Below are 17,381 nucleotides of genomic sequence, written 5' to 3' on the forward strand. Positions count from 1 at the left end.
CTCTGCCCTTCCTTCCTTCCTTCCTTCCTTCCTTCCTTCCTTCCTTCCTTCCTTCTCATTTGTAAATTTTAAAAAGAAACAAAAGAGCATCAGACTACCTTCTAGAGGAGTTCAGCCAAGAAATGGCCTCCAAAATGTCACTCTTTCCTTTCACACAAATCACAATTACTGACCAAGTAATTTTCCGTGATTGGAGGTTCTTTCCGGAAGAGCCCCGAAAATGTGTTAATCACTTTCCCTCATCTTGCCTGGACAGCAGTATAAGATGCATTTCAAGAAGGCATTTCGCAAACATCTTTCACGACTCCCTCTTTCTTGGGGAGACCTTCTCTCTTTATTCATCTTGCCCCAATCTCTTTCAACTGCTTTCTTCTAATTATTGCCCTGAAACCTTTCCCAAAGCCCCTTAAAATCACTACCCAGACCTTGCTTATTCACTTGACATCCTCATTCTCTTTCTACAAACATGCCGCTACAATCAGCCCTCATTTTCCCCTCTCCAGTACCACTTTCACCCCCTCAGTCAAATCTCCTCTCTACCCCATTCATCCAATTTCTCCTGATTTTTGTATGTGTTCCTAGGATTGCTTCTAACGATAACTCTTGTACTGGTTTTAATTCTTCCAAGCTCAGCCTAGTATTGGTGTGCTGTTTGCTGATTGCGTTTAATGTTTTTAGTAAATGTGCCAATTTGCTTTTGAGATAATAAGCCAATTTCCTTTTTTGACATAATAAAATTCTGCTTCTGATTCATCACTGTTACCTGTGTTCATTCTTGGGGAGCCAAACTCTGGAGCACATCCAGGTCTCATTGTCAAAACAGCCCTAGAATCGAGTGTCAGGTTGCAAGTGAGAACTGCAGGCTTCCATGTAAACTGCACAGTTGATATAAAAGTGACACTTTATTCATAGAACCCCTGTCTCGAAAGGGTACAGGAAGAGCAATTAACAGAAGGTGAGGAGGACTCATCCGGCACAAGGTAAAGGTCAAAATCTCAATCTTCTACTGCAGACTAAATCAGCACAAAGCATTCCCTCCCAGTCCTTGGATTTCAGATACTGTCAGAGACGCCTTGGGGCCGAAGGGGGAGAAAAGACAGCCTCAGAGCAGGACGTGTGCTCAGGGGTCCGGATATTAAAGAAACCTGAAGGATCACAGGACACTTATTTGCATTTGTCCTTTACCAGCTAACAAGTTGGGCTGCAACCAGACAATCATTCTCTCTGGCTTGGGTGTCTTTACCAGCCAGCAGGGGCTCTCCATAACCCCTCTGAAACCTCATAAATGTACTCTTTTTTGGGGGGGAGGTAAGTAGATGTTGTTGTCCCCCATTCCCTAGCTATCATTGGTCACAAAGATCCAATATGAGTAAGAAGAGTGGGGAGATCTCTTTGGCCCCTTCTTTGAGAACCCATTAAAGGCAGAAACTGGAAAATTTCAACTTAGGTGAGAAGAAAGAGCACAGCCAAAGCAGGGCTAGGCCACGGTCTGGCGACTGAAGAGGTCGAGGGTGACAGCACTGAGGAAGGCTGGGATGCTGTCCTGCTGTAGAAGGTGGAGGTCGATCAGCTCTTGGACTGTCCGTGAAAACTCGGTTTCCAGTAGCTGCATCTTCGCATGGGGGGCTCTGGATGCCTGCAGGGGGGAAACAAGAGGAGGGGGGGTGGGAGAAGGGAAGCGAAGCTGTTAATTCATGACTGCCAGTGTTGTTCTCCCAGGACGCCCGCACATTCCAGCACCCTCACTGCAGAGACTCCTACCGCATATCTTATTCTAATCAAGGTAGCGTTATCTACTGCTGGGCAGGTGTTCAACACACAATTTAATTGGGCCATTATTAAGATTCTGCATTTCCAAAATCTCTGAACAATGCTCCCTTGCGCAAGCCTCAGATGAATAATGAATTGCCGAGCAGTGGGAAGAATGTTGAGAACGTTTTGAAAACAAACTTGAAAGCGGCTGTCGAGTTAACGTGTGCAGAAAAAGGAGCGCCACTGAAGGTAATCTATCAAAAAAACCAGTCTCAATGGGATTGGAATATACAAACAGCTCTATCCCCTGTCTCCATGAAAGATTGATGGTCTTAGCCCTTCAGCCCCCTCCCCTCGTTCTTCCCAAAGATCTGATAATTCAACCTTCACTACTTCCATTAGATTTCTAAACAGCTCAGCGGCATATACACCCAAGTCGGTTTTGATGAGTTGTTTTTTTTTTTAATCAGGAAGGCATCTTGTTCAAAAGCAACCACAGAGCTGCTTCATGCATTTAAGCCTCACATCAGAAACAGCATGTGAAAAATGCAGCCTGATTTTGTGCTTTCTTGAGGCGGCAGTATCCGAACAGCCATTAGCAAGGGTCCCCAGGCCCAGTTCAAAGGGACAACCTTTCCTTTGCAGCCAACCCTCCACCATCCATCCTGCTAGAGCAGAGCAAGGCTGAAGGGGGGAATTTTGAGGGCAGAGAGGCAGAGCTGCTGACGGACCCTTGCTTTGTACACAGAAGACTTGCCAAGGGTAGCCCAGCAGGCAAACCACTGTGGAGAGAGGTATTTGGAGGGTGAAATGACTCAAGTGGAAAGTGGGCCAGAGAAGCTAGACCCCACAAGGAAAGGAGCGCTGAGCAGTAAGGTCTCAGGCAATAAATTCCAGCTCAAAACTCAGGGAAATTTGGTCCCTCTCAAAACTAAGGGTATTTCAGGAGCACAAGGTATTCCAAGGTTCACAGGGGATGTTTGAATCCTCTCCATCTTTAACACTATTCTAGCTCCAAACCTACAGGCAGTTTAAAAAACCTAGAATGTCCCAGAATGAGACTTTATAAGAGAGAGAGAGAGAGAGAGAGAGAGAGAGAGAGAGAGAGAGAGAGACTAGATGACTCTTGTGGTCCTTTCAAACTCTACAATCCTATAATTCCATGCCCAGATGGTGGCTACAGGTCCTTTATTAAAATCAAAGAAGAGTTGACCACTGCCTTGATAACCCTCCTCCAAAACCTTTGGAGAATGGCTTGTATCCATCTAAGTCCTACCCAGAGTACATCCACTGAAATTAATTGTCCCAAATTAGTCATGTCCAGTGTTTTTTTTTCCAGGGGGTACTCAAGGTATGCAGTACCAGCACCTCTTGTCTGTCTGTTTGTTTGTTTGTTTGTTTGTTTGTTTGTTTGTTTGTTAAAAAGTGTGACAATTACTGTATTAACTTCATGGTGAGTTATTTTTCTAGGAAAAAAGCACTGGGACTCATGTCCATTAATTTAAATGGGTCTAATCAGAGTAGAAAATGGTTGGATACAACTCAATTTTGTATGCTCTGAAATTGCCCAATTGCCTTCCAATATAATGTCTGTGGATGGGGTGGTGGCAGGATTGCCCCTAACTCCCCGCCACCCCCAGTGATAGTATTAGGTGCTGAATCTCATCTTCCTTCCTTGGTTGGGGAGGGGAGCCTGTGCCCCCACCCCATGCATGATGGACTGCGGCAGCTCCCACCATCCCTGACCATTGGTCATGCTGGTTGGAGCTGATCAGCGCCGGAGTCCCACAACGATGTTGGGAGGGCCGCAGGTTGATGGAAATAGGCTCAAAGTGCATAGGCAGTGGAGGGGGGAGCAAACACCAGGAAGAACTTCCATCAGGAAACATCGGAAAAAAAAGTAAGGGCTGACTGACAGTGGGACGGACTCCCTTGGGAGGTGCTGGGCTCTCTTTCCTTGGAGGTTTTTGAGCAAAGGTTGGCTGGCCATCTGCCATGGATGCTTTAGCTGAGATTCCTGCCTTGCAGGGGTTTGGAATCGATGACCCTCAGGGTCCCTTCCAACTCTACAATTCTACAACTCTATGATTCTATGAAAACCTCAATGGTGGCTGAATGGGCTTTTTATGGGCTGGGGACAAAGTTCCTTGAAGTTGCCAATGACAAGCGAAACCCAACTGAATGATGTAAAATGGTAAATTGTGCAAATGTGTTACACGCCTGATCATGCAAACAGCTTTATTCAAGAAGCCATATGAACCCAACACATGAAAAGTCTTGATAAGCATTTTTGACACACGTGTGCGCACGCGCGCACGCGCACACACACACACACACACACACACACACACACACACTGCTGTCTACTGCCTGGCAAAACTATATTTTCAGTTTATCATTCTTTTAAAGTCAAATGATCCCCCCTCTAGCTTCAAGGGTCTCTCCTGGCCCTGCAGCCCAAGATCCTTTCTACTGGAGATGCCAGGAAGGGATCCTGGAACCTTTTGCACAGACAGCAGGCATTCCCCACTGAATTGCACTCCCTCCTTGGCACTTCCAGCCTGTACTTCCTCTGACACACTGGTTGTAAATCCAGAGCTGGCTTTCTGCCTGCGTGGCAGGGCAGTGTGTGTGTGTGTGTGTGTGTGTGTGTGTGTGTGTGTGTGTGAGAGAGAGAGAGAGAGAGAGAGAGAGAGAGAGAGAATTTGCAGCCCGTGATGGTGCCATGTCCTGGCATCCCCTTGGAGAGAAGAGGCTTTAGCTGCCTTTGCTTTTCTGCATGAGACAAGATTAGCTGTCTTCGGAGAGAAGGAAAACACCATCAATCTTCCTTTTAACACTGGATATTGGTAAATTATTCAGGGCTTTATATTTTTTAATATATATTCCTTTTGGAAGGCTTGTGCTACGGATACAGCAGAGCACCAGCTCTCAGTCGTTGAGTGAGCCAGTTGCTTCGGAAATAGTGCCTTTCGGCTTTCGTTCCACTCCATCTACCTGCCACTGAAGGAGAGGAAGGTTCCTGAGGGGCCAAAAGCTCAGTGGTGGGTAATGGTTGCCTGAGAGAAGGGAGCGGCCCATGATCCAACTGCCCTTTCTCTCTTAGCTGCACAATAAACTTTCCAGCCCATTCATTCTTTGTGCCCTCTCCTCTAATGACGGCTAGTTTCTCTGGCTGGTTTGGATGGTACCTGGTCCTGGTCCTGCTCATACACACAGAGAACAAAAGTGCACCTGTCTCTTCTGCACAACCTCCAATGTCACCAGACCAACATGGGGGGAAGTAATGTCTGCACGTGGCCTACGCACATAAACTCCAATACAAGCAGACACAGGTGACTTGGTTGAGATTACTCTTCAGTCACTACAGACCTGGAAGCCACCTATATTGGAAACAGATATTTGGGGACCTACCAAACAATTCTGTTGTGCTGGTGATGCTGTTGCAACCCACCTTAGATCAGGTCACAACTAGTGCTGGGCGATATCAGCTTTTCAACATCGCAATGTATCACCAGCAGAAGGGGGAACAAACTGCATCGGGCCCAGCCCCACAAGGCACTGGGCTGAAACCACTTCCGCTCCTTTGGTAGGAGCGGAAGTAGTTTCATCCCAGCATCCCGTGGGGTCAGGGCTGATGCAGTTTGTTCCTTCAGGTGCCAGCAGCAGAGGAAGTGCTTCCTCTGCCAATGTCAGGCATGCTGAAGGAAGAACGAGCTGCATTGGCTCTGGTGCCTCGCGGCTCATTCGTCTCTCTGTGTGAGGGCCAGAGCGCAATGGCGCCTTCACCTGCTGATATAGCGTGGGTGAAACCACCACCGTTCCTGACTCAGGAGTGAAATACCGCTGGGTGAAGGAGCCATTGCGCTCTGGCCACCAAACCGATCCCAGGTGATATATCAACACAACACCCATGTCTAGCCACAAGCTTGTAGTGATCCACCAGTCTTAAGACCGATTTGTCAATTTTGCCAAAGAGATCAACTCTATGTAGTTCTGGACCTCACAGCCCTGTAAGGATGTCTAGGGATGGCAGTGGCAGAGTACAGGAATAGAGCCAGTATCTACAATCAATAGAATCAAGGAATGAAGTTTTTCCTGGACTGTACCATTTCAGTCTGCAGGTGAAAATTTGTATTTTCTTGTAATTCTCACCATAAATTTTTTTTTGGGGGGAGAGAACATTGTGCACAAAAAAATTAGGATGCCATAAAGAGGCACCCAGACTAGCCTTCTCCCTGCCACACCCATTTCTATGTCATTTTATTTCCTTGTTTGCACAAGAGATACTCAATGTGAGCCTCTGCCTTCCCACCTTAAGTGGTGCCCAGCTGAGAAAAGCTTTACCACTCAACTGAGGTGGAATCAAACAGCCTAGAGAAAAGGTACCAACTCCAAGCATCCACTGACCACTGGCAATGCTGACAAAGGGGCTGATGGGACTTGTAGTCCAACTTCTGGAGGGCATCGGTGTGGCTACCGCTGCCCAAGAGTCTAACTCATCCCACCTTCCCATCTCTGCTTCTTCATCCCTCTGTGCTGCAGCAGAGCTCTTCCGACAAGCCTGAATAGCTTTCCTAGCTGTCAACACACAGCAAGTCTCGCCCTCCTCTCTGACCCAAGCCAAGTGGGAAGTCAAGCGCACATTCAGTGCAGACGGGTGTCAGATGCTGCATCACATTTTTTCCCTTGAAGCCCTCCGTGTTGAGAGGTTGCTGCATCCGACTGGCAGGGTCATGCCAACATCTCTAAAGACAACGCGGCGACATGCGAAACACAAAGGAGGATCAGTGTTGTCACTCGGCAATGAAACATACACGACTCCAGAGCATGTGAGTGTCACGCGACTTACGACTGGAATGACAAGTATGCCACGTTGGTGGAGATTTAGAAAATGTAACCTTCTGAACCGCATTTGAGAGAACAGAAAGGGGCGCTTCATTCTTAACCATCAACAGAGAGAAGAGTGCTGGGTGGGTGGGTGTCAAGGGGCATTTGAATATCATGCCTGGGATCCCCCACATCCTTCTCTTTATAGAATGCAGCTGCAAGGGGGGGGCACTGAGCACAATTTTTTGAGGGTGGGGGCAGGTTTAACACTTTCCTCAGACTATGGTTATTTTTTAAACACTTTCCTCACACATACACCACATTCCCATCCAGAATTGAAGCATTTCTCCCCAAAGCTGCTATTTATAGAAATCAGAGAGGGAACTGGGGTGTGTAGTTTTGTGAAGGGTTAACCCGCTCCCCTTTCCCGCCGTGCCATGGTCCTGATTTGGATCACAGCACCACTGGAGTTGCCTTTTTACAAATAGAGGTATGGAGATTGTGCAGTTTGCTTTAGGAAAGACACAATAAAAGGAATTTGCGCAATACGTGATCCCCTGATGGAGTTAACTTCCAAGGGTTATGATGAAGGACACTAGCTCAGATGGCATTAAACAGGGCCAGGCAGATTCAGTGGGGTTTGCCCAGGAGAATTACCTGGTGCATTGCATCACAAAGGCACTCTTTTCAAAGCAACCCCCTTGTTGCATTTTCTTAACCTTTTCCCTCACTTCACAACATCCTCCCGCTGCTGGCCATTTTCATTGCCCTGCCATGGTCTGTATTTTCTAATCTCCACTTTAGCAGGCTTAGATCTTGTCACAGACCAACAAACCAATGTTAAAACATCCTTCCCTTCTTTTATTTGGGAAAAAAGCACACAAACCCACAGTTTTGACCTTTTAGCAGGAAAATCCTTTGGTTTCTGCCTCTTGCTTTAGATTCTAAGATTTTTCTAAATGTCAGGAGCTAACTGTCTATGTGCAGCTGTCTCTGAAAACGGCAAAGCTGCCTCACAGAGAGACCACCAGCTTCTTCTGGAATGTCGACACACAGAAAGGGCAGCCTAGGAAACAAAGCTGATGCATGAAACAAAATGCAAGGCACACAATCCTCGTTCAGGCTTCTCAGGTGAATGCACAAGATCTAGTCCTGAAAGTCACAACCATTTCAAAACGAAAACTCTGGGTGCAGAAGGACCTTGAGATAACGAAGGAGAGGAGAGCCGATTCCAAATGTTTGGGTCAAATGGTGTGATCGGGGTCAGCACATGGTCAGATATAACACTGTCGGTATCAAAGGACACATGTTTGCTTAGATGGGGAACCTGTGGCTCTCCAGATGTTGTTGGATTCCAATGCCCATGGCTGGTGGTCAGGGATGACAAGAGCTGTAGTCCAACATCTGGAAGGACAAAGGGAGTGGCTTAGATCCTGATGGCCCTTACTAGGGTTGGAGGAGAATTTTGTGGGGTCCACATTATAAGTGTGCTGATCTAATGAGGGAAAAGCCAGCCTTACTGTCCTTAGAACAGCAGCCAGCCTCTCTCCCACACAGACATCTTTGAAGAGCAGACAATGGGACTCTCAGTAGATCTATCTTCTTTCAGCCCCAGGTGGTAACTATTGTGCGTTGTGTTGCCTTTGCAGAGTGGAACAAGTGAAGGCGGAGCTGAGAGACAGGCACCAGGCAGGGAGGGCTCCAGCTGAAAAGAATAGGTCGATAGAAAATAGACCCATGACATGGCAGGGTCTTGTCTGGAGAGATGAACTGGTTCTAAGGGGAGATGAACCAGTGAGGGGCAGTAGTTAAGAGTGTAAGCCTCGACAGGTATTTCAGATAGTGAAAAGTAGCCTTGCTTTGTGTTGAATACTGTGAAGCTCTCTCTCTCTTCCTGCATTGCAGGGGATCAGAGTAGATGACCCCCAGAGTCCCTTCCAACTCTATGATCCTATAACTTTTAAAAGTGGGAACATAAAGCTACCAAAATGTGAATTTGTCTTTCTAAAGGATTTTCCTAGTTATTGTCCCAAAACATAAGGATAATGGAAGGGCAGGAGAGGAAGTGATGGGAGAGACACAGGCACGTTAGTTCTGCAATGCAATCAGAGGAGACTTCTGAGAAGCGGAATAATTGCTCAAAACTTTGCTCTCCTGGGTGGTGATATCATTATCAAAATCCCCAAATTGAATCATGCCTCACTGATCAGCCTCTCCTAAGCATGAGGCCCTGCTCAAATATCATGTCCCTAGGTAGCTAGTAAATCACTATAATTAGGAGGTGTTCATTTAAAGTGATAGAAATATTAAAAACACCAAACAAGACAAATTGGCCCACGTGACGGGGTTCAGGCTGACAATACTTATGAGGTTGTCAGTAGCACTATTTTTCTTGATTTTTCTTCTTAGCAGCTGGTAGATTTTGAAGCCTCTGTGACATTACTTTGCGCAGTCCTCTCTCCACCCCCCGCAGGACAGCTTAACAATGTGGCTCTAATAGGGCAGAGGTGGGATGGTCCTGATGCTTTAGTTGAGATTCCTGCATTGCAGGGGGTTGGACTAGATGACCCTCAGGTGTCCCTTCCAACACTACAATTGTATGATTCTGTGAACTGCAGTGTTCAGGTGACATGCAAGGGATTCTATCCATCCATCCATCCATCTGAGAAAAGAAGCTTTTCCCTGCAGTAATGCTTGTGTCTCTAGCTTCCTCCTGACTATAATATTCTCTTTGTAAGCTAAAAGTGGTCGGCCAGTTCTTTATAATAATTGCTCCTTGCCAAGACTTTTGACCCCGTGTCGCTGGCTTGATATATAAAGTGAATTTACGAAAGAAAGAGGGGGTAGGGAGTGGACAGTGATTAAAATGACTTCCAGGGAACGCAATGAAAAAGCTGCTCTTTCAGGGTGGGCAAGAAAGGAGAAGCTGGCTGACAGGGCCAGAAAGGAAATTGAATACCTGTGTGAGAGAGGCAAAGAGCAATCTGAAGTACAAAGCAAGATTTCTATCAACTGCACACTCGCTTTGCACTTCTTATTCAGCGTCTGAGAACCACCTGACCATCACCACCATATCTCCTTCTTTCTTTAGGATGGGAGACCCCTGCTTCCTGCCTTAAAACCAGGGGAGTAATGAACCAGCTTTCACATACCAAAAATCAGAGAATGACCCCCAACTGTGGCACACCCACGCAAAGAAAGCAACTGAGCTCACACCTGCACCTGTAGCTCCACTGCTCCCAAATCAAGAACAGGATGGATGCTGGGCAGGAGTTGTTTCTGCTACATGGCACTTGTGCAGTGCTCCTTGGTCATGAGACAGTAATGACTCTGGGTTCAGAATTCTAATCTTCTGGGGATGAGGATGGGGGCCTAGAGCAGGGGTCAACAAACTTACCGTGCCTCAGGCCAGTGTCTCCTGTGCCGATCACGTGGCGGGACGGAGGGCAGGGGAGCGTGTGCCCAACCTGGAAGTGCACCGGAAATAACGCTTGCACATGAGCAAATAATGCTTGCGCATGTGCACAAGCTATTTCCGGTGCTCCTCCGACCCAGAAGTGGGCAGCCGCGCAGTGCCAGTAAGAGTGGGCGGCAGCAGCGGGCATAGCCCTGGGCCGGATAAACGAGTCCCTTGGGCCTTATCCAGCCCGCAGGCCTTTGTTTGGGGACCCCTGGCCTAGAGCAAGAAAGGGGAAGTGCCTTCAGGAGCAGTCCCACATGTTTCTACAAAAGCAGAAACATTGGCCCAAGAAGAAAGGCATTTCACTAGAATCACTTTGGAAAGGGATGGAACCTGGGGTGTGTGTGGAAGAAGAGGGGCAGAATTGGAAATGACCAAGAAAGCAGCACCAGATTGAGGAGACAAGAAAAAAAAATATGATTAAGGGATTTGGACTGGTGCTGGTTTGGCCCTCAAAAATAGGTACTCAAAAACAAACAAGGAGAATATTTGGCTCAGACCTCGTTAAAAATAAACACTAAGGCAAAATCCTGATCCCAGAAACAGGAGTAGGTTCTGGCCTTTCAACTTTATCCTGCCTACTTATAGGCTAAAGGCCATTTTGACAGAAACACTCCATTGCTGAAGGAAAGCATTTCATTGCTGATGACTCCAAGCACGCCTGTGTTGCATCTCCCGACCATCTGTGAGCCTGCCATATTGATCTGAGCTCACACTAGAAAAGAGAAACTACCACTAGCAGCAGCAGCAGCAGCATCTCCCTCCCCCCATCCAAGCCCTATAAAGGTGGCTGCCAGGCCATCTGTCTGCAACATCAGTAACACCAAAGAAGCCATTTGTAGGGCAGCAGAAGCACACAGTTAAAATCTCAGTTTTTTTGCTTTGATAACCTTGCCAACTTGCAATGATCCCACAAGCTTTTTCAGGGTATTTGATATCACTAAGATCTCTTCTCCAACATAAAGATGAAGACACTGGGTGATCTTTGCACATCTTCTGGTCCATCTTGTAATAAGGTCCTACCTGTGTTTCAAAATGAAGGAGAACTGAGAGGCCATAGATCTATCTATCTATCTATCTATCTATCTATCTATCTATCTATCTATCTATCTTAGATAGATATGGTCACAGCAGCCACTGCTGAAAGGAAATCAGTTTCTCAGGAGATGCTCCCAAGGTAGGCATCAATCCCCAAGCAAACATTAAGGAGCCACCTTGCAGGATCAGACCAAGAGTCCATCTAGGTACCTAGGAAACTCCCCTGCTTCCTAGTACTTTTAATACAGATGCAGACGATTGAGTGTGAGACCTTTGGCGTGTGAACCATGCACCCCACTGCTGTGCTCTGGTCCTCCCTGCCCCAAGGATCTACTTCTGTAGATGCTCATAGGCAGAGCATAATGTGCCTGCTGTTCACCCCGAGCATCCTGTGATCAGAGACAAATGGCCTCTGATTACAGAAGCTCTATTTTGGCTTGTCAAGGCCAATGTTCATTGATGATAACATAAAACCATATTGAGAAGATTTTATTTCTTATATATGGCTCCTTCATCAGGCCCCAGGGGCAGGACATAAAAAACAATGATTTTTTTTTTAACGAGCAGATAGCACATTGTAGGTTGCTGTGCCTGGTTTGAAGAAAGAGGCCATGCGGCCCTACTTCTCTGGGATATCTTAGTTTGTGATGCTATTTTAGGGGTGTTGGTATATTTCCTGCATCTCTCTCCCTTGCGCCCCACTGGCTTTCCTCCTTGACCTCCTTCCAGGTAGTTAAAGAATAAAATAAAAAAAGTGAGGGTGACAACCTGCAGCTTCCAGCTGGAGGGCCTTCTAGGTGATTCATGATGCAGGTGGGTTGTTGAAGACCTCAGGATTCATCGGCTGCCAAATAGAAATCATTTCCCTTGTTTCTTGTGACAAGCTCCTCTCTTTGAAAGAGACTGCGGGGGTGAATATTGGGGGGGGATGGGAATGGGGATAAAGTGGTGCTTTACTCATGATGGGTGAGTTGCTCTACAATCATGCTGAAGAAGAGCAGGTATGATTAATCCATTTGGCAGCTGTTTTGCACAGTGTAACTATCCTTGCAAAGGTGGAATGGAGTGGGCGGGTGGCACCAGGCTCCGGGGACCGATGCTGGCGTAGGGAGTCCACTGGCACTTAAGTATGTGGATCCGACAGGCAATAATTGCATGAAAAGTTTGTCTCAACAGAAGAAGAACAGGCACTTTGGCTGCCCATCTCCAAGACACAAGGAATTGTTTTGTAAAAGCAACATACGGGGTTGATAGCAAATCTCATTGGTACTTCACACTAGGTTTAGTCATCTTTGCTCTTCTACGTTCTTATTTCGTCTCAGCCTAGTGCCCTTAGGCAGAACCTCAGTATAAATTAAGAAACAAGAACAGCAGCATGTGCTTCGTCACTTGCATGCAAAGTCAGAGACACCAAGAAGAGGATTTAGGTCTACAAGGGAGGGAAGGAGAGGGAGAGGGAGAGGGAGAGGGAGAGAGAGAGGAAGAATTATTGTTCTTCAGATGAGGAAAAGAAAAAAGGGAAACCCAAGATGATATTGGTTGCTACTTCTCTAAAGCAGTGGGAGGGTGGCCTTGATGGAAGGCTTCCACCAGCCAGGGTCTAGCACGTCACATTTTGGGTCACCAACACTGTGGTTCCTCAGAAGCTCAGGCTAGTTAGACTTTAGGGGCTTGTGTCCTGGAAAAAGAGGACACATGGCAACCCTTTTCCCTTTGGGGCTGCAGTGCTAGCTCCAAAGAAGTCAGTTGATCTCCCAGCTTGAATACTGTCAGCTGATTCTCCAAGCCAATCAAGGCACACCAGGCTCTAAAAGCCAAGCCAGCTCATACGTCCAAGGAACATATCTTATGCATGAGCTGCCTACCCTCCTGCTTTCTGCTCTTGACCTTTGTCTGCTTGGCCTGGTGCCTGACCTCTGACCTGTCTGTGACCAGATCCCCTGCCCTTCTGCACCTTCCCTATCTGTGCCCAAGGGGCACCCCAGCTGCATCCTGCCAAGAGCTGACACTTGTTGGAGCTGAGCTGTATAGGCAGCTACTGAGTGGGAGTCCAGAGCCAGGAACTGAACTGAATCTGAGCCAAGGGAATCAGAAAAGAAGCTGAGAGCTGGTGCCAGGAATGGCCATAGTTACTCAAGCAAATTCCTAAACAGGAAGGCTTTAGATGGCCCAGGGTAGCTGTACAGAAAATGGGGGTTTCTTAGTTCTAGACCTAGTGGCTGCCCATAGGAGCACCGGAACCAGGTTACAGATGCAGTCAAGCCTGCGAGGAGATGAAGTCTGTGTCCCACAGAGCTGGGATCAAAGTTGGATGGAGCCCTGGAGAAGATCTGCAGGAGGGTAAGTCTAGAGGGAAAGTGGGAACTAAACTAGATGCGGTAAGCAACAGGGAGCTGGTAACCCCTCATGTCTCCTTTGCTCTCCCAACGCCACATGAGAATACTGCACAATGCGACATGCTGCCCTTGCCATCACAGAGCACTTGTATCACAAGGAAGAGAGGGTAAGGATCAGCTCCTTGACCCATGTTACATCTAACCTGGCCCTCAATCAGGAGCCAGGGGCCTGTGCCAAGATGTTCATCTGCATTGGGATGGCAGAGAAGAAGTGGTCAGAAAGGCCTGCCAATAAGCAGAGCAACTTCTAGGGAGAGAGGCAGAGCAGGAAGAAGCAGGTCAACAAGTGAGCATGACTGGGGAAGTAAGCCCAGAGGAAGGCTGGTTGTTGTCCAGTCAAAGACTCAGGCCTGACCAGGAAGGAGCAATAGAAAGGGCAAGTCAGGAGGAACTCATGTAATTGTTTGGGAGAAGGGCCATAGTTCAGTGGTAGAACACCTGCTTTGCATGTAGAAGGGCCCTGGTTCATTCTATGAAGTCTGAAACCTTGGAGAGCTGATGCCAGTCTGTGTAGATAAATACTGAGCTAAACTGACATATTGTCTGACTCCAGCCTTCCTAAGTCTGGATCATTGTGGTGCTGTGTTGGCCCCTTGGAGGACAAGACTGTCTCTTCTTCCCCCTCCCTGGAGTCTTGGGCTTGCTATCCAATGCGCAGACCACTTCGAATCCAGGCTGATCCAGACAGCATCTTACCCATCACAAAATGCCCATTCACATTGTTGATTTGTAGCGCTTTGCAAATCACATTTAACCTCCTGCTGCCCTCGCCAAGCTCCTACTTTGACATCAGAATGGTTTCGGCTAACCTAACAGGTAAGGTGACACCTTTCGTCAAGCCAGCTTAAATGTTATCGCCTTAATTAATTTCAGCCTTATTTTATGAGTTTGGCGTGGCACTGAGCAGCTATAACCAGCCTCAGTGTCTTCCACAAGGTACCAAGTCGACTCGGGAAATGATTCAACAAGATCAGCAAGCCGTGCATGACAGAAAACAGAAAAGTGGGATGCTGGGAAGATCAATTAATTTGACAGCCCTCAATGATATTTTTCTCTCCCAAGCCAGGCCTGAAATTCATTATTGTGCTAATACTTGGAGGCTGGGAGTCAGACACAGCGGCACTTAAATCCCTTCCTGCTCCAGTGACTGCTGCCTTCTCCAGGATGGCTCTCCCGGCAGCTTTACAAAGAAACCCAGAGCCAATTTCAGTACTGGAAGGCAGCAAAGTTAACAGACAAGCAAAGGAAGCCCCTAGACGGAAGGTTGAGTGACAGACGCATATAAGTTGTCTTCAGATAACAGAACTCACCATTCCGGAAAAGGTTTCCTTTTATCTACCTCCTTGGTGTCCTAACGGAATGGCTTCGACTGCTTAACTAAGGGAAACTGTCCTGAATTTTTTATTTTGGCCTGGGATTTCTACCTTTTGGGTTCTCCTTCGGGAACTAGAAGTGAAACATTTCCCCCAAATCCAGGCTCTTTACTGGGGGAACTGGGGGCTTGAGTGGGAAGCTGTAGCCAGCAGAAGGGTGCAGTTATTGATCAGGCAAAAGGCAAAGGCAAAGCTCTTGATACCTATCCTGACATCTAGAACGGATGTTTTAAAATGTTGTAAGCTGCCTTGAATCCAAACTTGGGGGAAGGTTGGGATGTAAATATATTAAATAATAAACATGAGTAATAATATACCAGGTCTGGCCAATTCAAAGGCTTCATACTGGTTGTACATTGCAGGAGTTGAGATTGCCCACTGCTGTTAAGGCTCTGAACAGCCACCGTCTTAGTTCAGAGGAAAAAATCCTAACCCAAGTTTCCCCATGCTGATGCCCTCCTGATTTTTGGGATTCCAACTCCCATTACCACTGACCATGGTGGTTGGGAATTATAGCCCAAAATATGTGCTTGGGAAAGGCTGCCCTAGCCTGAACACACAAGGTCCCAGTTCATGCTTTCTTCGGTTTGATAGACCCTTAAGCCCAGCCAGCTTTTAACCTAGAAAACCACACACTCCATACTTATAGATAGCCCTTCCATTTGGGATTTGTTGCCTTAAATTGGGATGGTGTTGGAGGCACCATGATACGGATCCTACAAAAACAGGTAAATCCACACAAATGCCAACATTTGTATTCACACCACTGTTGGAGCTATCTAGCGCTATGTTTGGTTGAAAGCCTACTGCAGCTTTCGGAGATGTGAATAATTCTCACTTCGTGCTAGAGTTCCTCTCCTGACGGGGCTGCCACCCCCCCAGCTCAGCTCCTTTTTGCTAGAGGTGCACTGGGGAAAAGATTTATGCAGACACCATCTCTGCAATTATGGACAGCAGAAAAGGCGCCCAGATATCATACAAAGTGATGCATTTTTGCCAGCAGGCCTGTATGCATCACAGATCCAGTAACAGCTGTCACACTCCGGTCTCGTCTGAGCTCCAATACTGCCTTGGCTTTATTAAATGCTCTTTCAGATAGATGCTCTCCTTTCCCTTCCCTGCCACTTTCCCCATGTGACTGTATTCTCTTCACCAGATTTCTCAGGGCGACAGGAAACGTCCCAACTTCAAAGGGGAGATGGTGTGATTGGTGACTGTTTCCATCACATGGTGTTACATTTTTAATGCTTATTTCTTTCGGCAACACGTAGCTAATTAGCAATGACCTAGAGGCAGCCAAACCGCTCAAAAGGCAATCTCTGCAGCCCTTGGGCATTCTTTAAAATCTGGCTTCTCTCACTGCATCACATCTTTCAGTAATCATCCCTGATGCCCAAATAAGACAATCTGTTACCTCTTGAAGAGGGCTAAGAAAGTGACAAGGTGATCTGGGGAGAGCCTGAGCAGTTATTTATTTCGAAGGGAATGGGAACAGGCCTCTTCAATAATCTCTGCTGACCAACAGCCCCCTCCTCCTTGATCTTCTGCTTTCCAGTCTTAGCTTCATTCTTGCCAATATATTTTATTGTTCTAAAATTAACTACAGAACAGACCTCCTTTTGGCATCAAATGGGTTTTAGCCAGGAGGAGGAAAAATCAAATGTTTCCAAATATGTTTCATCTAGAGACATAAGCGCCTTAAACAGCTTTCTGCGATGGATGCTTTTGTGCTTCCGTCAGATGAAAGATTCTGAGCAACAACAGAAGTTCTTTACAGCACGGGTCACGGCTGTTCTTGATAGTATGTTGTCTTCCAGACGGGGTGCTGATATGCGTTCCAACCACAACAGCACCTCCATAGAATCAAGGTCAGATAGAATGATGCTGGAAAAGCACAATCCAGGGAATTAATCTAGATGGCAACAGATTCCACTGAAGCCACCAGATCTATAACCAGCGATCATGATTTATTCTAGACAACTACCACTAGACCTGAAATCCTTTCAGCTATGATTTTCTATGATTGGGAATATCTGCTAAAGATTATTTTCCATCATTCATATATCATCTTTGATATACAAAGTACATTTGTGCCCAGGATCCAAAGAGCTCTGTGAGGACTATTGCATGCTGAGTGTGATTTCCTGCCCTGCTCTCAACAGCAGCCCCCTGAAATATCACAAACTGTTAATCCCCTTCAATTCTAACAGAACTTTGCCTGCAGGAGTGTTGTACAGGAATTATATTCCAAGCCCCCAAAGGTGTGTGCAACTCTCTGTGATGGACAAACTGCTGCACAATGTGGGTTGAGCTCTTTACCTATTGTTGCAATTTATCTGGTAAGTATTTAGGTTAGAGGCCGTTCCTTCATTCCAGTATGGTGGACTTTTGGATTCAAGTTAAGAAAAAACTAATAAATAAAACAGGCTATTTAAAGATTAGGATGGGGGAAAGACATAAATCCAACCCTTTTCCATCAGAGCCACACAAAAAATGTTTACACTAAGAGGCCCTGAGACATTTTATGTCTGT

At 46.7% G+C, this 17,381-nt stretch overlaps 1 protein-coding gene across 2 annotated transcripts in view; it reads right to left on the bottom strand.

Moving 5' to 3' along the window:
• Positions 1-883: 883 nt before the first annotated feature.
• The window catches only part of MAD1L1 (mitotic arrest deficient 1 like 1), a 447,749-nt gene continuing 431,251 nt past the window's right edge, over positions 884-17,381 (bottom strand). For both annotated transcript variants that reach the window (XM_028706084.2, XM_077918712.1), the window contains exon 18: positions 884-1,636. In XM_028706084.2, the coding sequence (XP_028561917.2) occupies positions 1,478-1,636 (159 nt within the window). In that variant the 3' untranslated portion in view covers positions 884-1,477. The remainder of the gene's footprint in view (positions 1,637-17,381) is intronic.

The sequence above is a fragment of the Podarcis muralis genome, chromosome 14 (genome assembly GCF_964188315.1).
Source record: "Podarcis muralis chromosome 14, rPodMur119.hap1.1, whole genome shotgun sequence".
Classification (NCBI taxonomy): domain Eukaryota; kingdom Metazoa; phylum Chordata; class Lepidosauria; order Squamata; family Lacertidae; genus Podarcis; species Podarcis muralis.